Source organism: Oncorhynchus gorbuscha, linkage group LG11 (genome assembly GCF_021184085.1).
Source record: "Oncorhynchus gorbuscha isolate QuinsamMale2020 ecotype Even-year linkage group LG11, OgorEven_v1.0, whole genome shotgun sequence".
NCBI lineage: Eukaryota > Metazoa > Chordata > Actinopteri > Salmoniformes > Salmonidae > Oncorhynchus > Oncorhynchus gorbuscha.
The window spans coordinates 56,271,594-56,294,609 of record NC_060183.1 but is presented as its reverse complement, the minus strand read 5'-3'; the positions used below and the strand labels follow the sequence as shown (position 1 = coordinate 56,294,609).

Below are 23,016 nucleotides of genomic sequence, written 5' to 3'. Positions count from 1 at the left end.
AGAGACCTGAACGTGTGGTGCAAGGACAACAACCTCTCCCTCAATGTGATGATTGTGGACTACAGAAAAAGGAGGACCGAGCACGCCCCCATTCTCATCGACGGGGCTGTAGTGGAGCAGGTTGAGAGCTTCAAGTTCCTTGGCGTCCACATCACCAACAAACTATCATTTTCCAAGCACAACGAGACAGTTGTGAAGAGGGCACGACAAAACCTATTCCCCCCCAGGAGACTGAAAAGATTTGGTCCTCAGATCCTCAAAAGGTTTTACAGCTGCACCATCGAGAGCATCCTGACTGGCATCACTGCCTGGTATAGCAACTGCTCAGCCTCCGACCACAAGGCACTACAGAGGGTAGTGCGTACAGCCCAGTACATCAACGGGGCCAAGCTTCCTGCCATCTAGGATTTCTATACCAGGCGGTGTCAGAGGAAGTCCCTAAAAATGGTCAAAGACTCCAGCCATCCTAGTCATAGACTGTTCTCTTTCTACCGCACGTCAAGCGGTACTGGAGCATCATGTCTAGGTCAAAGAGGCTTCTAAACAACTTCTACCCCCAAGCCATAAGACTCCTAAACATATAATCAAATGGCTACCCAGACTATTTGCATTGTCCCCCCCTACCATGCTGCTACTCTCTGTTATTATCTGTGCATAGTCACTTTAATAACTCTGCCTACATGTACATATTACCTCAATTACCTCGACACCGGTGCCCCCGCACATTGACTCTGTACCCGTATCCCCTGTATATAGCCTCCACATTGACTCTGTACCCGTATCCCCTGTATATAGCCTCCACATTGACTCTGTACCCGTATCCCCTGTATATAGCCTCCACATTGACTCTGTACCCGTATCCCCTGTATATAGCCTCCACATTGACTCTGTACCCATATCCCCTGTATATAGCCTCCACATTGACTCTGTACCCGTATCCCCTTTATATAGCCTCCACATTGACTCTGTACCCGTATCCCCTGTATATAGCCTCCACATTGACTCTGTACCCGTATCCCCTGTATATAGCCTCCACATTGACTCTGTACCCGTATCCCCTGTATATAGCCTCCACATTGACTCTGTACCCGTATCCCCTGTATATAGCCTCCACATTGACTCTGTACCCGTATCCCCTGTATATAGCCTCCACATTGACTCTGTACCCGTATCCCCTGTATATAGCCTCCACATTGACTCTGTACCCGTATCCCCTGTATATAGCCTCCACATTGACTCTGTACCGTAACACCCTGTATATAGCCTCCACATTGACTCTGTACCCGTATCCCCTGTATATAGCCTCCACATTGACTCTGTACCCGTATCCCCTGTATATAGCCTCCACATTGACTCTGTACCGTAACACCCTGTATATAGCCTCCACATTGACTCTGTACCGTAACACCCTGTATATAGCATCCACAATGACTCTGTACCGTAACACCCTGTATATAGCCTCCACATTGTCTCTGTACCTTAACACCCTGTATATAGCCTCCACATTGACTCTGTACCGTAACACCCTGTATATAGCCTCCACATTGACTCTGTACCCGTATCCCCTGTATATAGCCTCCACATTGACTCTGTACCCGTATACCCTGTATATAGCCTCCACATTGACTCTGTACCCGTATCCCCTGTATATAGCCTCCACATTGACTCTGTACCCGTATCCCCTGTATATAGCCTCCACATTCACTCTGTACCCGTATCCCCTGTATATAGCCTCCACATTGACTCTGTACCCGTATCCCCTGTATATAGCCTCCACATTGACTCTGTACCCGTATCCCCTGTATATAGCCTCCACATTGACTCTGTACCCGTATCCCCTGTATATAGCCTCCACATTGACTCTGTACCCGTTTCCCCTGTATATAGCCTCCACATTGACTCTGTACCCGTATCCCCTGTATATAGCCTCCACATCGACTCTTTACCCGTATCCCCTGTATATAGCCTCCACATTGACTCTGTACCCGTATCCCCTGTATATAGCCTCCACATTGACTCTGTACCGTAACACCCTGTATATAGCCTCCACATTGACTCTGTACCGTAACACCCTGTATATAGCCTCCACATTGACTCTGTACCGTAACACCCTGTATATAGCCTCCACATTGACTCTGTACCGTAACACCCTGTATATAGCCTCCACATTGACTCTGTACCCGTATCCCCTGTATATAGCCTCCACATTGACTCTGTACCCGTATCCCCTGTATATAGCCTCCACATTGACTCTGTACCCATTTCCCCTGTATTCAGCCTCCACATTGACTCTGTACCCGTATCCCCTGCATATAGCGTCCACATTGACTCTGTACCCGTATCCCCTGTATATAGCCTCCACATTGACTCTGTACCGTAACACCCTGTATATAGCCTCCACATTGACTCTGAACCATAACACCCTGTATATAGCCTCCATATTGACTCTGTACCCGTATCCCCTGTATATAGCCTCCACATTGACTCTGTACCCGTTTCCCCTGTATATAGCCTCCACATTGACTCTGTACCCGTATCCCCTGTATATAGCCTCCACATTGACTCTGTACCCGTATCCCCTGTATATAGCCTCCACATTGACTCTGTACCGTAACACCCTGTATATAGCCTCCACATTGACTCTGTACCGTAACACCCTGTATATAGCCTCCACATTGACTCTGTACCCGTATCCCCTGTATATAGCCTCCACATTGACTCTGTACCCGTATCCCCTGTATATAGCCTCCACATTGACTCTGTACCCGTATCCCCTGTATATAGCCTCCACATTGACTCTGTACCGTAACACCCTGTATATAGCCTCCACATTGACTCTGTACCGTAACACCCTGTATATAGCCTCCACAATGACTCTGTACCGTAACACCCTGTATATAGCCTCCACATTGACTCTGTACCCGTATCCCCTGTATATAGCCTCCACATTGACTCTGTACCGTAACACCCTGTATATAGCCTCCACATTGACTCTGTACCGTAACACCCTGTATATAGCCTCCACATTGACTCTGTACCCGTATCCCCTGTATATAGCCTCCACATTGACTCTGTACCCATTTCCCCTGTATATAGCCTCCACATTGACTCTGTACCCGTATCCCCTGCATATAGCGTCCACATTGACTCTGTACCCGTATCCCCTGTATATAGCCTCCACATTGACTCTGTACCGTAACACCCTGTATATAGCCTCCACATTGACTCTGTACCGTAACACCCTGTATATAGCCTCCACATTGACTCTGTACCCGTATCCCCTGTATATAGCCTCCACATTGACTCTGTACCCGTTTCCCCTGTATATAGCCTCCACATTGACTCTGTACCCGACTCTGTATCCCCTGTACATAGCCTCCACATTGACTCTGTACCCGTTTCCCCTGTATATAGCCTCCACATTGACTCTGTACCCATTTCCCTGTCTGTATAACACCCTAGCCTCCACATTGACTCTGTACCCGTATCCCCTGCATATAGCGTCCACATTGACTCTGTACCCGTATCCCCTGTATATAGCCTCCACATTGACTCTGTACCGTAACACCCTGTATATAGCCTCCACATTGACTCTGTACCGTAACACCCTGTATATAGCCTCCACATTGACTCTGTACCCGTATCCCCTGTATATAGCCTCCACATTGACTCTGTACCCGTATCCCCTGTATATAGCCTCCACATTGACTCTGTACCGTAACACCCTGTATATAGCCTCCACATTGACTCTGTACCGTAACACCCTGTATATAGCCTCCACATTGACTCTGTACCCGTATCCCCTGTATATAGCCTCCACATTGACTCTGTACCCCCCTGTTATAGCCTCCCTGTACCCGTGTATATAGCCTCCACATTGACTCTGTACCCGTATCCCCTGTATATAGCCTCCACATTGACTCTGTACCGTAACACCCTGTATATAGCCTCCACATTGACTCTGTACCGTAACACCCTGTATATAGCCTCCACATTGACTCTGTACCGTAACACCTTGTATATAGCCTCCACATTGACTCTGTACTGTAACACCCTGTATATAGCCTCCACATTGTCTCTGTACCGTAACACCCTGTATATAGCCTCCACATTGTCTCTGTACCTTAACACCCTGTATATAGCCTCCACATTGACTCTGTACCCGTATCCCCTGTATATAGCCTCCACATTGACTCTGTACCGTAACACCCTGTATATAGCCTCCACATTGACTCTGTACCGTAACACCCTGTATATAGCCTCCACATTGACTCTGTACCCGTATCCCCTGTATATAGCCTCCACATTGACTCTGTACCCGTATCCCCTGTATATAGCCTCCACATTGACTCTGTACCGTAACACCCTGTATATAGCCTCCACATTGACTCTGTACCGTAACACCCTGTATATAGCCTCCACATTGACTCTGTACCGTAACACCCTGTATATAGCCTCCACATTGACTCTGTACCGTAACACCCTGTATATAGCCTCCACATTGACTCTGTACCGTAACACCCTGTATATAGCCTCCACATTGTCTCTGTACCGTAACACCCTGTATATAGCCTCCACATTGTCTCTGTACCTTAACACCCTGTATATAGCCTCCACATTGACTCTGTACCGTAACACCCTGTATATAGCCTCCACATTGACTCTGTACCGTAACACCCTGTATATAGCCTCCACATTGACTCTGTACCCGTATCCCCTGTATATAGCCTCCACATTGACTCTGTACCCGTATCCCCTGTATATAGCCTCCACATTGACTCTGTACCCATTTCCCCTGTATATAGCCTCCACATTGACTCTGTACCCGTATCCCCTGCATATAGCGTCCACATTGACTCTGTACCCGTATCCCCTGTATATAGCCTCCACATTGACTCTGTACCGTAACACCCTGTATATAGCCTCCACATTGACTCTGTACCGTAACACCCTGTATATAGCCTCCACATTGACTCTGTACCCGTATCCCCTGTATATAGCCTCCACATTGACTCTGTACCCGTTTCCCCTGTATATAGCCTCCACATTGACTCTGTACCCGTATCCCCTGTATATAGCCTCCACATTGACTCTGTACCCATTTCCCCTGTATATAGCCTCCACATTGACTCTGTACCCGTATCCCCTGCATATAGCGTCCACATTGACTCTGTACCCGTATCCCCTGTATATAGCCTCCACATTGACTCTGTACCGTAACACCCTGTATATAGCCTCCACATTGACTCTGTACCGTAACACCCTGTATATAGCCTCCACATTGACTCTGTACCCGTATCCCCTGTATATAGCCTCCACATTGACTCTGTACCCGTTTCCCCTGTATATAGCCTCCACATTGACTCTGTACCCGTATCCCCTGTATATAGCCTCCACATTGACTCTGTACCCGTATCCCCTGTATATAGCCTCCACATTGACTCTGTACCGTAACACCCTGTATATAGCCTCCACATTGACTCTGTACCGTAACACCCTGTATATAGCCTCCACATTGACTCTGTACCCGTATCCCCTGTATATAGTCTCCACATTGACTCTGTACCCGTTTCCCCTGTATATAGCCTCCACATTGACTCTGTACCCGTTTCCCCTGTATATAGCCTCCACATTGACTCTGTACCCGTATCCCCTGTATATAGCCTCCACATTGACTCTGTACCCGTATCCCCTGTATATAGCCTCCACATTGACTCTGTACCGTAACACCCTGTATATAGCCTCCACATTGACTCTGTACCGTAACACCCTGTATATAGCATCCACAATGACTCTGTACCGTAACACCCTGTATATAGCCTCCACATTGACTCTGTACCCATATCCCCTGTATATAGCCTCCACATTGACTCTGTACCCGTATCCCCTGTATATAGCGTCCACATTGACTCTCTACCCGTATCCCCTGTATATAGCCTCCACATTGACTCTGTACCGTAACACCCTGTATATAGCCTCCACATTGACTCTGTACCGTAACACCCTGTATATAGCCTCCACATTGACTCTGTACCCGTATCCCCTGTATATAGCCTCCACATTGACTCTGTACCCGTTTCCCCTGTATATAGCCTCCACATTGACTCTGTACCCGTATCCCCTGTACATAGCCTCCACATTGACTCTGTACCCGTTTCCCCTGTATATAGCCTCCACATTGACTCTGTACCCATTTCCCCTGTATATAGCCTCCACATTGACTCTGTACCCGTATCCCCTGCATATAGCGTCCACATTGACTCTGTACCCGTATCCCCTGTATATAGCCTCCACATTGACTCTGTACCGTAACACCCTGTATATAGCCTCCACATTGACTCTGTACCGTAACACCCTGTATATAGCCTCCACATTGACTCTGTACCGTAACACCCTGTATATAGCCTCCACATTGACTCTGTACCCGTATCCCCTGTATATAGCCTCCACATTGACTCTGTACCCGTATCCCCTGTATATAGCCTCCACATTGACTCTGTACCGTAACACCCTGTATATAGCCTCCACATTGACTCTGTACCGTAAAACCCTGTATATAGCCTCCACATTGACTCTGTACCCGTATCCCCTGTATATAGCCTCCACATTGACTCTGTACCCGTTTCCCCTGTATATAGCCTCCACATTGACTCTGTACCCGTATCCCCTGTATATAGCCTCCACATTGACTCTGTACCGTAACACCCTGTATATAGCCTCCACATTGACTCTGTACCGTAACACCCTGTATATAGCCTCCACATTGACTCTGTACCGTAACACCTTGTATATAGCCTCCACATTGACTCTGTACTGTAACACCCTGTATATAGCCTCCACATTGTCTCTGTACCGTAACACCCTGTATATAGCCTCCACATTGTCTCTGTACCTTAACACCCTGTATATAGCATCCACATTGACTCTGTACCCGTATCCCCTGTATATAGCCTCCACATTGACTCTGTACCGTAACACCCTGTATATAGCCTCCACATTGACTCTGTACCGTAACACCCTGTATATAGCCTCCACATTGACTCTGTACCCGTATCCCCTGTATATAGCCTCCACATTGACTCTGTACCCGTATCCCCTGTATATAGCCTCCACATTGACTCTGTACCGTAACACCCTGTATATAGCCTCCACATTGACTCTGTACCGTAACACCCTGTATATAGCCTCCACATTGACTCTGTACCGTAACACCCTGTATATAGCCTCCACATTGACTCTGTACCGTAACACCCTGTATATAGCCTCCACATTGACTCTGTACCGTAACACCCTGTATATAGCCTCCACATTGACTCTGTACCGTAACACCCTGTATATAGCCTCCACATTGACTCTGTACCGTAACACCCTGTATATAGCCTCCACATTGTCTCTGTACCGTAACACCCTGTATATAGCCTCCACATTGTCTCTGTACCTTAACACCCTGTATATAGCCTCCACATTGACTCTGTACCGTAACACCCTGTATATAGCCTCCACATTGACTCTGTACCGTAACACCCTGTATATAGCCTCCACATTGACTCTGTACCCGTATCCCCTGTATATAGCCTCCACATTGACTCTGTACCCGTATCCCCTGTATATAGCCTCCACATTGACTCTGTACCCATTTCCCTGTATATAGCCTCCACATTGACTCTGTACCCGTATCCCCTGCATATAGCGTCCACATTGACTCTGTACCCGTATCCCCTGTATATAGCCTCCACATTGACTCTGTACCGTAACACCCTGTATATAGCCTCCACATTGACTCTGTACCGTAACACCCTGTATATAGCCTCCACATTGACTCTGTACCCGTATCCCCTGTATATAGCCTCCACATTGACTCTGTACCCGTTTCCCCTGTATATAGCCTCCACATTGACTCTGTACCCGTATCCCCTGTATATAGCCTCCACATTGACTCTGTACCCGTATCCCCTGTATATAGCCTCCACATTGACTCTGTACCGTAACACCCTGTATATAGCCTCCACATTGACTCTGTACCGTAACACCCTGTATATAGCCTCCACATTGACTCTGTACCCGTATCCCCTGTATATAGCCTCCACATTGACTCTGTACCCGTATCCCCTGTATATAGCCTCCACATTGACTCTGTACCGTAACACCCTGTATATAGCCTCCACATTGACTCTGTACCGTAACACCCTGTATATAGCCTCCACATTGACTCTGTACCGTAACACCCTGTATATAGCCTCCACATTGACTCTGTACCGTAACACCCTGTATATAGCCTCCACATTGACTCTGTACCGTAACACCCTGTATATAGCCTCCACATTGACTCTGTACTGTAACACCCTGTATATAGCCTCCACATTGTCTCTGTACCGTAACACCCTGTATATAGCCTCCACATTGTCTCTGTACCTTAACACCCTGTATATAGCCTCCACATTGACTCTGTACCCGTATCCCCTGTATATAGCCTCCACATTGACTCTGTACCGTAACACCCTGTATATAGCCTCCACATTGACTCTGTACCGTAACACCCTGTATATAGCCTCCACATTGACTCTGTACCCGTATCCCCTGTATATAGCCTCCACATTGACTCTGTACCCGTATCCCCTGTATATAGCCTCCACATTGACTCTGTACCGTAACACCCTGTATATAGCCTCCACATTGACTCTGTACCGTAACACCCTGTATATAGCCTCCACATTGACTCTGTACCGTAACACCCTGTATATAGCCTCCACATTGACTCTGTACCGTAACACCCTGTATATAGCCTCCACATTGACTCTGTACCCGTTTCCCCTGTATATAGCCTCCACATTGACTCTGTACCCGTATCCCCTGTATATAGCCTCCACATTGACTCTGTACCGTAACACCCTGTATATAGCCTCCACATTGACTCTGTACCGTAACACCCTGTATATAGCCTCCACATTGACTCTGTACCCGTATCCCCTGTATATAGCCTCCACATTGACTCTGTACCCGTTTCCCCTGTATATAGCCTCCACATTGACTCTGTACCCGTTTCCCCTGTATATAGCCTCCACATTGACTCTGTACCCGTATCCCCTGTATATAGCCTCCACATTGACTCTGTACCCGTATCCCCTGTATATAGCCTCCACATTGACTCTGTACCGTAACACCCTGTATATAGCCTCCACATTGACTCTGTACCGTAACACCCTGTATATAGCATCCACAATGACTCTGTACCGTAACACCCTGTATATAGCCTCCACATTGTCTCTGTACCTTAACACCCTGTATATAGCCTCCACATTGACTCTGTACCGTAACACCCTGTATATAGCCTCCACATTGACTCTGTACCGTAACACCCTGTATATAGCCTCCATATTGACTCTGTACCCGTATCCCCTGTATATAGCCTCCACATTGATTCTGTACCCATTTCCCCTATATATAGCCTCCACATTGACTCTGTACCCGTATCCCCTGTATATAGCCTCCACATTGACTTTGTACCGTAACACCCTGTATATAGCCTCCACATTGACTCTGTACCCGTATCCCCTGTATATAGCCTCCACATTGACTCTGTACCCGTTTCCCCTGTATATAGCCTCCACATTGACTCTGTACCCGTATCCCCTGTATATAGCCTCCACATTGACTCTGTACCCGTATCCCCTGTATATAGCCTCCACATTGACTCTGTACCGTAACACCCTGTATATAGCTTCCATATTGACTCTGTACCGTAACACCCTGTATATAGCCTCCACAATGACTCTGTACCGTAACACCCTGTATATAGCCTCCACATTGACTCTGTACCGTAACACCCTGTATATAGCCTCCACATTGTCTCTGTACCGTAACACCCTGTATATAGCCTCCACATTGACTCTGTACCGTAACACCTTGTATATAGCCTCCACATTGACTCTGTACCGTAACACCCTGTATATAGCCTCCACATTGACTCTGTACCGTAACACCCTGTATATAGCCTCCACATTGTCTCTGTACCGTAACACCCTGTATATAGCCTCCACATTGTCTCTGTACAGTAATACCCTGTATATAGCCTCCACATTGACTCTGTACCGTAATACCCTGTATATAGCCTCCACATTGACTCTGTACCGTAACACCCTGTATATAGCCTCCACATTGACTCTGTACCGTAATACCCTGTATATAGCCTCCACATTGACTCTGTACCGTAATACCCTGTATAAAGCCCCAATATTGTTATTTACTGCTGCTCCTTATTTAATTATTTGTTATTCTTATCTCTTACACATATTTCCATCGGGCAGATGAAAAAATTGCAGTTTTATAGCTAATCTCATGCTATTCTACACATTTTACAATGATGCCGAGAGAGTTTAGCATTTTTAGAGCAAATTTCCTGCAATTCTATTCATATTTGCATGGGGCAGAGAGAACATTAGCAGCTTTAATAGCTAATCTCATGCTATTCTGGGGCCGGGGGCGACGTCCTTGTGGGGGCTGCAGGGGTTGTGTGGTACGCCAGTGGCACGTATAGATGCACACACACAGACACACAAGTCCACACAACATGAATGAACCCATTCACACAGACAAGTTTACCCAGCATGATAACAAATACTTTTACACACAAAACAACTCAAAGGTGCAAACAAAGTGGCACAGCTCTCATGCACATGCAAAACGTAATATCACATTTTCAGTCAGTTCAGTTCACACCCACATCTTGAACACAAAGCATGCTTTTCCCTTTTCTCTCTCATTCTCCTTATCTGTGCCATCGCACACACACACACACACACACACACGCACACGCGCACACACGCACACGCGCGCACGCGCACGCGCACACGCGCACACACACACACACACACTAAAATGGAGATAACCTTGACGGTTATCATCCACAGCTGAAGTTGTGAGGTGGTGCTCCGTCCACCTCTCAGGAGTCTGCCGAGGCCCTAATAAGGCCCTGCTGAGAGGAGCAGAGATGACACTCATCTCGATAAAGGTCTATACGTTTCACCTCACCACACTTCATCTCTCTAAGCACAGCAATCACTATTCCATGGTGGTGACTTGTTGCTATTCTGCAGCTGTTTGTCAAACATAAAGCCCCACAGGTCCCGGAAGGATTTGAATAGTTCAATATCTCAGATCAGATTTCACACTCACTTTTTTGTGTGTGCGCGTGCGTGCGTGCGTGTGTGTGTGTGTGTGTGTATACAAGAGGGAAATGGCCACACCTTGTGTTTAGGGCTTGATAAGGTGCAGCTCCAGCTCCTCGGTGACTACAATGTAAACAATAGCTGTAATGACTTTCACATGTTGTTGCTGCTGGGGAGCGGCAAGTGGAATTCCAGATTTGTCTGTTACATGTTGTAATCTTGGGATAGAATCAGTTGATACCTACACTCTGAGGAGTGATATTCTGCTGTTGTCAGTGCTTTAAACTACACCAGTCAGAGAGACAAGCAATGAGGTGATCATATCAGTTCAGCTTTCTTTCTCCTGGCTCCCAGAGGTAGGGAGCTCATTGTGTGGCTGTGGCTGGATTTGGCTGGGAGGGGGGGTCATGTCAAGCTTCCCCCCAGACAGGGTGACTCAAACCTGGGTGAAAAGGGGTTGAGAAACCTGGGCGTGTTCCGTGGTGGTGGTGGTGGGTCGGGTAGAGTGAGAGAGAGAGAAGCGAAGACAAGGGGGAAAGTAGGGAGGGAGGGAAGTGGTGGGATAGATAGATGAAGACGACTGGCGGTGGATTGGCAGTGTGGAAAAGGGATTTGAGAGAGAAAGGGGCGAGCTAATGAGCTGGATTTGCTGGAGACTTGGCATTCCGCTCATGGAGCACTCTTCCCTGTAGAATAGCTGGCTGGAACTGAGCTTCCTGTCTGAGCCCTGGAGCGGGAATGAATGAGGGAGGGGAGGGAGAGAGGGGAGGAAAGGGGGGTGGGGTGTTGGAAGGCAATAGAACAGAGGAAGAAGGAGCGGGTGGGAGGAGGGAGGCAGGTAGGGAGGGAGAGGGCGGGCAGCGGGCGGTGGTGGAATTGAATGCCGAGGAGCTGTGTTCTCACAGCCAGTGTTGCCATGGTTACCGGGGAATTCTGGCAAGTAGGGAAATTTCATTCACGTCAGTGTGAGGAAAGGGAGGGAAATATCAACAAAGCAAGAAAGAGAAAGATGAAAAAAAAGAAATACACAACTGAAAAAGAAAAAGATCAACCTTTGTGGGTCCTCCACCCCTCCCCTGGGCTCTGTCGCCTCCCTCCCTCTGTGGGTCCTCCACCCCTCCCCTGGTCTCTGTCGCCTCCCTTCCTCCCTCTGTGGGTCCTCCACCCCTCCCCTGGTCTCTGTCGCCTCCCTTCCTCCCTCTGTGGGTCCTCCACCCCTCCCCTGGTCTCTGTCGCCTCCCTTCCTCCCTCTGTGGGTCCTCCACCCCTCCCCTGGTCTCTGTCGCCTCCCTTCCTCCCTCTGTGGGTCCTCCACCCCTCCCCTGGTCTCTGTCGCCTCCCTTCCTCCCTCTGTGGGTCCTCCACCCCTCCCCTGGTCTCTGTCGCCTCCCTTCCTCCCTCTGTGGGTCCTCCACCCCTCCCCTGGGCTCTGTCGCCTGCCTCCCTCCCTCTGTGGGTCCTCCACCCCTCCCCTGGGCTCTGTCGCCTGCCTCCCTCTGTGGGTCCTCCACCCCTCCCCTGGGCTCTGTCGCCTCCCTCCCTCCCTCTGTGGGTCCTCCACCCCTCCCCTGGGCTCTGTCGCCTCCCTCCCTCCCTCTGTGGGTCCTCCACCCCTCCCCTGGTCTCTGTCGCCTCCCTCCCTCTGTGGGTCCTCCACCCCTCCCCTGGTCTCTGTCGCCTCCCTCCCTCTGTGGGTCCTCCACCCCTCCCCTGGTCTCTGTCGCCTGCCTCCCTCCCTCTGTGGGTCCTCCACCCCTCCCCTGGGCTCTGTCGCCTCCCTCCCTCTGTGGGTCCTCCACCCCTCCCCTGGGCTCTGTCGCCTCCCTCCCTCTGTGGGTCCTCCACCCCTCCCCTGGGCTCTGTCGCCTCCCTCCCTCTGTGGGTCCTCCACCCCTCCCCTGGGCTCTGTCGCCTCCCTTCCTCCCTCTGTGGGTCCTCCACCCCTCCCCTGGTCTCTGTCGCCTCCCTTCCTCCCTCTGTGGGTCCTCCACCCCTCCCCTGGTCTCTGTCGCCTCCCTTCCTCCCTCTGTGGGTCCTCCACCCCTCCCCTGGGCTCTGTCGCCTGCCTCCCTCCCTCTGTGGGTCCTCCACCCCTCCCCTGGGCTCTGTCGCCTGCCTCCCTCCCTCTGTGGGTCCTCCACCCCTCCCCTGGGCTCTGTCGCCTCCCTCCCTCCCTCTGTGGGTCCTCCACCCCTCCCCTGGGCTCTCTGTCGCCTCCCTCCCTCCCTCTGTGGGTCCTCCACCCCTCCCCTGGTCTCTGTCGCCTCCCTCCCTCTGTGGGTCCTCCACCCCTCCCCTGGGCTCTGTCGCCTCCCTCCCTCTGTGGGTCCTCCACCCCTCCCCTGGGCTCTGTCGCCTCCCTCCCTCTGTGGGTCCTCCACCCCTCCCCTGGGCTCTGTCGCCTCCCTCCCTCCCTCTGTGGGTCCTCCACCCCTCCCCTGGGCTCTGTCGCCTCCCTCCCTCCCTCTGTGGGTCCTCCACCCCTCCCCTGGGCTCTGTCGCCTCCCTCCCTCCCTCTGTGGGTCCTCCACCCCTCCCCTGGGCTCTGTCGCCTCCTCCCTCCCTCTGTGGGTCCTCCACCCCTCCCCTGGTCTCTGTCGCCTCCCTCCCTCCCTCCCCTCTGTGGGTCCTCCACCCCTCCCCTGGGCTCTGTCGCCTCCTCCCTCCCTCTGTGGGTCCTCCACCCCTCCCCTGGTCTCTGTCGCCTCCCTCCCTCCCTCCCTCTGTGGGTCCTCCACCCCTCCCCTGGGCTCTGTCGCCTCCCTCCCTCCCTCCCTCTGTGGGTCCTCCACCCCTCCCCTGGTCTCTGTCGCCTCCCTCCCTCCCTCTGTGGGTCCTCCACCACTCCCCTGGTCTCTGTCGCCTCCCTCCCTCCCTCCCTCTGTGGGTCCTCCACCCCTCCCCTGGGCTTTGTCGCCTCCTCCCTCCCTCTGTGGGTCCTCCACCCCTCCCCTGGTCTCTGTCCCCTCCCTCCCTCTGTGGGTCCTCCACCCCTCCCCTGGGCTCTGTCGCCTCCCTCCCTCCCTCTGTGGGTCCTCCACCCCTCCCCTGGTCTCTGTCGCCTCCCTCCCTCCCTCCCTCTGTGGGTCCTCCACCCCTCCCCTGGTCTCTGTCGCCTCCCTCCCTCTGTGGGTCCTCCACCACTCCCCTGGTCTCTGTCGCCTCCCTCCCTCCCTCTGTGGGTCCTCCACCCCTCCCCTGGGCTCTGTCGCCTCCCTCCCTCCCTCCCTCTGTGGGTCCTCCACCCCTCCCCTGGGCTCTGTCGCCTCCCAACCTCCCTCTCTGGGTCCTCCACCCCTCCCCTGGGCTCTGTCGCCTCCCTCCCTCCCTCCCTCTGTGGGTCCTCCACCCCTCCCCTGGGTTCTGTCGCCTCCCTCCCTCTGTGGGTCCTCCACCCCTCCCCTGGTCTCTGTCGCCTCCCTCCCTCCCTCTGTGGGTCCTCCACCCCTCCCCTGGGCTCTGTCGCCTCCCTCCCTCCCTCTGTGGGTCCTCCACCCCTCCCCTGGGCTCTGTCGCCTCCCTCCCTCCCTCTGTGGGTCCTCCACCCCTCCCCTGGTCTCTGTCGCCTCCCTCCCTCCCTCTGTGGGTCCTCCACCCATCCCCTGGGCTCTGTCGCCTCCCTCCCTCCCTCTGTGGGTCCTCCACCCCTCCCCTCGCCTCCCTCACTCCCTCCCTCTGTGGGTCCTCCACCCCTCCCTCACTCCCTCCCTCTGTGGGTCCTCCACCCCTCCCTCGCCTCCCTCCCTCCCTCCCTCTGTGGGTCCTCCACCCCTCCCCCTCGCCTCCCTCACTCCCTCCCTCTGTGGGTCCTCCACCCCTCCCCTGGGCTCTGTCGCCTCCCTCCCTCCCTCTGTGGGTCCTCCACCCCTCCCCTGGGCTCTGTCGCCTCCTCCCTCCCTCTGTGGGTCCTCCACCCCTCCCCTGGGCTCTGTCGCCTCCTCCCTCCCTCTGTGGGTCCTCCACCCCTCCCCTGGGCTCTGTCGCCTCCCTCCCTCCCTCTGTGGGTCCTCCACCCCTCCCCTGGGTTCTGTCGCCTCCCTCCCTCTGTGGGTCCTCCACCCCTCCCCTGGTCTCTGTCGCCTCCCTCCCTCCCTCTGTGGGTCCTCCACCCCTCCCCTGGGCTCTGTCGCCTCCCTCCCTCCCTCTGTGGGTCCTCCACCCCTCCCCTGGGCTCTGTCGCCTCCCTCCCTCCCTCTGTGGGTCCTCCACCCCTCCCCTGGGCTCTGTCGCCTCCTCCCTCCCTCTGTGGGTCCTCCACCCCTCCCCTGGTCTCTGTCGCCTCCTCCCTCCCTCTGTGGGTCCTCCACCCCTCCCCTGGGCTCTGTCGCCTCCTCCCTCCCTCTGTGGGTCCTCCACCCCTCCCCTGGGCTCTGTCGCCTCCCTCCCTCCCTCTGTGGGTCCTCCACCCCTCCCCTGGGTTCTGTCGCCTCCCTCCCTCTGTGGGTCCTCCACCCCTCCCCTGGTCTCTGTCGCCTCCCTCCCTCCCTCTGTGGGTCCTCCACCCCTCCCCTGGGCTCTGTCGCCTCCCTCCCTCCCTCTGTGGGTCCTCCACCCCTCCCCTGGGCTCTGTCGCCTCCCTCCCTCCCTCTGTGGGTCCTCCACCCCTCCCCTGGTCTCTGTCGCCTCCCTCCCTCCCTCTGTGGGTCCTCCACCCCTCCCCTGGGCTCTGTCGCCTCCCTCCCTCCCTCTGTGGGTCCTCCACCCCTCCCCCTCGCCTCCCTCACTCCCTCCCTCTGTGGGTCCTCCACCCCTCCCTCACTCCCTCCCTCTGTGGGTCCTCCACCCCTCCTCGCCTCCCTCCCTCCCTCTGTGGGTCCTCCACCCCTCCCCCTCGCCTCCCTCACTCCCTCCCTCTGTGGGTCCTCCACCCCTCCCCTGGGCTCTGTCGCCTCCATCCCTCCCTCTGTGGGTCCTCCACCCCTCCCCTGGGCTCTGTCGCCTCCTCCCTCCCTCTGTGGGTCCTCCACCCCTCCCCTGGTCTCTGTCGCCTCCTCCCTCCCTCTGTGGGTCCTCCACGCCTCCCCTGGGCTCTGTCGCCTCCTCCCTCCCTCTGTGGGTCCTCCACCCCTCCCCTGGGCTCTGTCGCCTCCCTCCCTCCCTCTGTGGGTCCTCCACCCCTCCCCTGGGCTCTGTCGCCTCCTCCCTCCCTCTGTGGGTACTCCACCCCTCCCCTGGTCTCTGTCGCCTCCTCCCTCCCTCTGTGGGTCCTCCACCCCTCCCCTGGGCTCTGTCGCCTCCCTCACTCCCTCCCTCTGTGGGTCCTCCACCCCCCCCTGGTCTCTGTCGCCTCCCTCCCTCCCTCTGTGGGTCCTCCACCACTCCCCTGGTCTCTGTCGCCTCCCTCCCTCCCTCTGTGGGTCCTCCACCCCCTCCCCTGGGCTCTGTCGCCTCCTCCCTCCCTCTGTGGGTCCTCCACCCCTCCCCTGTTCTCTATCGCCTCCCTCCCTCCCTCTGTGGGTCCTCCACCCCTCCCCTGGTCTCTGTCGCCTCCTCCCTCCCTCTGTGGGTCCTCCACCCCTCCCCTGGTCTCTGTCGCCTCCCTCCCTCCCTCTGTGGGTCCTCCACCCCTCCCCTGGGCTCTGTCGCCTCCTCCCTCCCTCTGTGGGTCCTCCACCCCTCCCCTGTTCTCTATCGCCTCCCTCCCTCCCTCTGTGGGTCCTCCACCCCTCCCCTGGTCTCTGTCGCCTCCTCCCTCCCTCTGTGGGTCCTCCACCCCTCCCCTGGGCTCTGTCGCCTCCCCTCCCTCCCTCTGTGGGTCCTCCACCCCTCCCCTGGGCTCTGTCGCCTCCCTCCCTCCCTCTGTGGGTCCTCCACCCCTCCCCTGGGCTCTGTCGCCTCCCTTCCTCCCTCTGTGGGTCCTCCACCCCTCCCCTGGGCTCTGTCGCCTCCTCCCTCCCTCTGTGGGTCCTCCACCCCTCCCCTGGTCTCTGTAGCCTCCCTCCCTCTGTGGGTCCTCCACCCCTCCCCTGGGCTCTGTCGCCTCCCTCCCTCCCTCTGTGTACGCACCCGGTGCTTTTTGTTTTCCGCCACCCTGTAAGTAAACACAACACCCACTCACAAAGCTTCCTATCCCTCCCAATCGTTCTCCAGGTATGGTAGAGAACAAAGAACACTAGAGCTATCAGTAGCTGCTCCTCTTCTGGGAAGAAGGAATGAGGAGGGAGCCAGTAGTGGTAGGAATCAGATCCATCCACTACCCCACACAGGTCATCTGAGCTGGCTGCTGACATGGCAGGAACTGGAACTAAGCGCTGTCGACCTGACGACTCTCTTGTCTGCTGCTGGGCTGTCAGGACTGGCTTCTGCACGTGGTGCCGCCCCGCCCTGTCTCTCCTCTCCTTGTCTCTCCTCTCCTTGTCTCTCCTCTCCTGACTCCCTGTGCGGCCACAAACACACACACAAACACAAACACACAGACACTGTCTCTCCCAGCACTGACTAAATGAAGCTGACAGGACCTGACAGCTGTATAGAGGCACAGGGAGCGCACACACACACACACACACACACACACACACACACACACACACACACACACACACACACACACACACACACACACACACACACACACACACACACACACACACACACACACACACACACACACACACACACACACACACACACACACACACCAGTGGAGGCTGCTGAAGGCAGGACGGCTCATAATAATGGCTGAAACGTGGTTTCCATGTGGTTGATACTACTCCATTGACTTCATTCCAGGCATTATTATGAGCCATCCTCCCGTTAGCAGCCTCCACATAATGTAAACATGCATGCTTGTAGTGGTACTTGTAGTTTCACCCACAGTTCCTCACAGTGGTCCTTGTATTTTCTTCCACAGTTCCCCACAGTGGTCCTTGTAGTTTCTTCCACAGTGCCCCACAGTGGTCCTTGTAGTTTCTTCCACAGTGTCCCACAGTGGTCCTTGTAGTTTCTTCCACAGTGTCCCACAGTGGTCCTTGTAGTTTCTTCCACAGTGCCCCACAGTGGTCCTTGTAGTTTCTTCCACAGTGTCCCACAGTGGTCCTTGTAGTTTCTTCCACAGTGTCCCACAGTGGTTTAACGTGTATGGAAGATAATGGTTAAGGGCTTCTGATGAGTCAGTCTGTGGATGGATGTACATGTAGATACTTGTCTGTGGGTAAAGTTCATCTATAGTCTTAGAAGCTTCTTGTGCTGTTGGCATGCATTGCAGTGTCCTGTGTGTCTTTGTGTTCTGTGTACTGTGTTTGAGTGTATGAACTGTGTTGATCTCACTGTAACCATCAGTTGCTAACCCATCTTCACTTCCTGTATTCCAGTGGCTGAGGAGGGACAGTGGGAGTGTGGGCTGTCATACGAATGCCGGACCCTCCTGTTCAAGGCCATTCACAACCTGCTGGAGAGGTACAGTACAATGAGCTGCTTGGAAAACGCCTTGTGTCATATAGTCTGGATGTAAAGTATCACATAAAGTAAGCTGAATATTCCCAGTCTAGTTATTGGCTATTTCTGCTCATATAACAATTTCTTCTCCGATCAACTGGGGAAAGACAGCAAAGAATTCTGGCAAAAATACCAAACCACCAATGGCTAAAAGACTACAAGTGATAATCAAATTATAACCTGGACTGAATCAATGACTCCAATAAACATTTCCCATCTGCTAAATGAACCAGGATATATTTGTTCTCAATTAAGTTAAACATCAATGATCATCATAAGGGGCAGGCTGAATGAACCTTATTACCTTGAGTCTACCTCCTCCTCTCTTCCAACTCTGTACCTCTGCACTATATTGGATTGTCATGAAGCCTTCAATAGAGCATGTATCTCAAGGAACTGTGTAACTCCATTGATGTGAGATGTATGAAAATACATGTATTATATTCTCTATTCTTCCCCGATTGGGTACATGTGTGACAATCTCTATGTGGAATGTCTGTGTCTATGTGCGTGTATGTTTGTGTGTTAATGGTCCTTTACCTGTGTGTGTGTGATACAGTTGTTTAATGTCTCCCATCCCCCAGGTGTTTGTTGGACAAGGACTTTGTACGGATCGGGAAGTGGTTCGTCAAGCCATATAAGTTGGAGGAGAAGCCTCTGGCCACCAGGTGAGCTAACCATCCTTCTCAATCCCACACACAACCTCCTCACAGCATCCCCGCCACGTTGTTCTGACACGGTGATAACTAGCGTGGCGTTAAGGGAGCGTTGGGGAGCTCTGGGGGAGTGTGACAGACAGGCGGTGTGAATGGTTGCCGTGCGGCGGCTGCTCCCACCCCATCTGGGATGTGGTGACACCTCTGGCTGCCTCTTGGCACCTGGTTGTGAGCCCCTCGGATCATGTCACCATGCTCGCAGGTGGGAACGGCTCGCTCTGTGAGACAGACGACTAGTCTGAAGTGTGTGTGTGTGACAGTGCAAGTGCTGGTCTGCCAGGCTGCCCGGGTGTGAGAGCTGAGCAGAGGAGGGGCTTGGGGCTGTGTGTGTGTGTGTGTGTGTGTGTGTGTGTGTGTGTGTGTGTGTGTGTGTGTGTGTGTGTGTGTGTGTGTGTGTGTGTGTGTGTGTGTGTGTGTGTGTGTGTGTGTGTGTGTCAGAGACTGACAGAGAACAAGAGCACAGGAGTGGGGCATGGTTGCACAGGAGTGGGGCATTTCCATGTAAAAGGAACCCATGAGCACCAACATGTGAAGTTCAGTTCAGTTGAGTAGAGTACAGTAGAGTACAGTAGAGTACAGCAGAGTACAGAACAGTAGAGTACAGTACAGTAGAGTACAGTAGAGTACAGCAGAGTACAGAACAGTAGAGTACTGTACAGTAGAGTACAGTAGAGTACAGTACAGTAGAGTACAGTAGAGTACAGCAGAGTACAGAACAGTAGAGTACTGTACAGTAGAGTACAGTAGAGTACAGCAGAGTACAGAACAGTAGAGTACTGTACAGTAGAGTACAGTAGAGTACAGCAGAGTACAGAACAGTAGAGTACTGTACAGTAGAGTACAGTAGAGTACTGTACAGTAGAGTACAGTAGAGTACAGCAGAGTACAGAACAGTAGAGTACTGTACAGTAGAGTACAGTAGAGTACAGTACAGTAGAGTACAGTAGAGTACAGCAGAGTACAGAACAGTAGAGTACTGTACAGTAGAGTATAGTAGAGTACAGTACAGTAGAGTACAGTACAGTAGAGTACAGTAGAGTACTGTACAGTAGAGTGCAGTAGAGTACAGGTGAGTACAGTACATTACTGTAGAGTACAGTAGAGTAGAGTACAGTACAGTAGAGTACAGTACAGCAGAGTACAGAACAGTACAGTAGAGTAGAGTACAGTACAGTAGAGTACAGTACAGTAGAGTACAGTACAGCAGAGTACAGTAGAGTACAGTACAGTAAAGTAGAGTACTTTACTGTACTATACCATACTGAACTCTACTCTACTGTGCTGTTCTGTGCTGTACTGTACTCTGTATACTTTACTGTACTATACTGTACTGTACTGAAATCTACTCTACTGTACTTTGATTTCTAAACTTGTGACACTATGATTGGCTCAGATTTGGTCCTGTCCTGACCAACCAAATTTGGTCTTGTTTGGGGTCAGAGGTCATTACAATAAAAGCAACGTGTAGAATAATACCCAAATATGCAAAAGGATAGTGTATATTTCTACCTCTGTACCTATTCAGGATACATCACCATGAAGAGAAGGACATTCATATCCATAATTATGCATTCCTGTGTAGTACAGATCAGGGACTCATGATGAAATTCTGCTACGGTAATTCTGTTACCGGGTCTAAATCCACTTCACTTACTGTAGTTCAACCAGCTCAACAACTCAAAGTCAAGGTGTCATGTCATGGCGGACCCCCTTCTTTCTGCAGACATCTTTCAATCTTCATTTGCGGCAGATCTTTTTGGAAAACGTGGTGATATAAAAAACTGAAGGAGATTTTACCGGAATTCTGTCACTACACTTTGCATCTGCACAGTAATGTGTTTTTGTAAAATGTTCAGTCTATACTGTTAGAAGTAGTCCTTGTGCGTATCGTTGTTGGTTTCTTAAACTTTAAAATCACTGGTTTTTGTTTGTCATACATTTTAAAGTGAAAACTCTGAGTCTCAACGCAATTATGTTATCGTGGAATTGCCCTGTAGCTCTACTTGTTGCTTTGCTTGAGTTCGGTGTATTATTTGAGTTTTCTTTCAAAATACCCACTATGTACAGTAAGCTGGATATAATTCCATCTGTGCATCAATTAGAGACATATTCATATCTACTAGGTTACAGGAAACAATTAAGTCAAAGACACGAATCATCTAAAATATTGTAATACTGATATTGATATAAAATATTGTAATATAGAGAGAATCATGACATATCTTAAGTTGTTAAATAGTTCAAATTATGCAAATACATTGAGTTACATTTTGAAAAAGTTGAGAACCTCTCCATATCTAGTAAGCCAAATGTGTTTTTAGGAGTGAGATCCTCTCCGATGTAGCTGTGGAGATTCCAGCCAGCAATGAAGATGCCCGCTGTGGCACAATTCCAAAGGTGTTGAAGGAATCAAGTGTAACTCATTCCTAGTTTAGGACACAGCATGCAGGAAATAGGAACGAGAGAGAGAGGAGAGAAGGCAGATAACAGAAAGACACGTGTGCATTAAAACAGAAGCCCACTACTCAGCCTCTGTTTGTCGTAAGCGCTTTTAGAGCATCCTCTAACCAAACCAGGAAATTAAGTCTCACAAAATAACACCGCCGTTGCCTCGTCGTCGTTTGAGCTACGGCAGCTCTACCAAGCAATCACAATTAAAGTGTGTGGGCGTCCTAAACTGTCATGGATGCGATGTCTTCTCTAAATCATGTCGTCTTCTGCGCTGCGTTTAGTGTGAACATTGTCTTCATTGTGCCACAGTTTGCTTCAGTTTTTAATGAGTTTGCAGCGTGCTAATTAATTTGCCTATTAAGACGCCTTTGTCTTTGCTTTGACTGTGTAGAGAAAAAATTGTGAGAGGGAGAGGGGAAGAGAGAGGGAGAGAAAGAGAGATAGAAAGGAAGAGGGGGGGAAGGGGGAGTCGTTGAGAGATCAGTCAGCTCAAGTGTTGATGCAAAGTGAGGAGGAGAAGTGGGAGGAGGGAGAGAGGAGAGAACTGAGGAGAAGAGGGAGGAGGGAGAGAGGAGAGAACTGAGGAGGAGAAGTGGGAGGAGGGAGAGAGGAGAGAACTGAGTAGGAGAATAGGGAGAGAGGAGAGAACTGAGTAGGAGAAGACGGAGAGAGGATAGAACTGAGGAGGAGAAGAGGGAAAGAGGAGAGAACTGAGGAGGAGAAGAGAGAGAGAGGAGAGAACTGAGGAGGAGAAGAGGGAGAGAGGAGTGAACTGAAGAGGAGAAGAGGGAGAGAGGAGAGAACTGAGGAGGAGAAGAGGGAGAGGAGAGAACTGAGGATGAGAAGAGGGAGAGAGGAGAGAACTGAGGAGGAGAATAGGGAGAGAGGAGTGAACTGAGTAGGAGAAGAGGGAGAGAGGATAGAACTGAGGAGGAGAAGAGGGAAGAGGGAGAGAGCTGAGGAGGAGAAGAGGGAGAGAGGAGAGAACTGAGGAGAAGAGGGAGAGAGGAGAGAACTGAGGAGGAGAAGAGGGAGAGAGGAGAGAACTGAGGAGGAGAAGAGGGAGAGAGGAGAGAACTGAGGAGGAGAAGAGGGAGAGAGGAGAGAACTGAGGAGGAGAATAGGGAGAGAGGAGTGAACTGAGGAGGAGAATAGGGAGAGAGGAGAGAACTGAGGAGGAGAAGAGGGAGAGAGGAGAGAACTGAGGAGGAGAAGAGGGAGAGAGGAGAGAACTGAGGAGGAGAAGAGGG

The 23,016-nt window shown here is 52.0% G+C and overlaps 1 protein-coding gene across 1 annotated transcript in view; it reads left to right on the top strand.

The window, feature by feature from the left end:
- Positions 1-23,016, top strand: part of LOC124048969 (mediator of RNA polymerase II transcription subunit 13-like) — a 148,173-nt gene that overhangs the window by 53,571 nt on the left and 71,586 nt on the right. Inside the window, 2 exon segments of the mRNA XM_046370203.1 lie at positions 18,476-18,560; positions 19,184-19,267. Of these exon segments, the coding sequence (XP_046226159.1) occupies positions 18,476-18,560; positions 19,184-19,267 (169 nt within the window).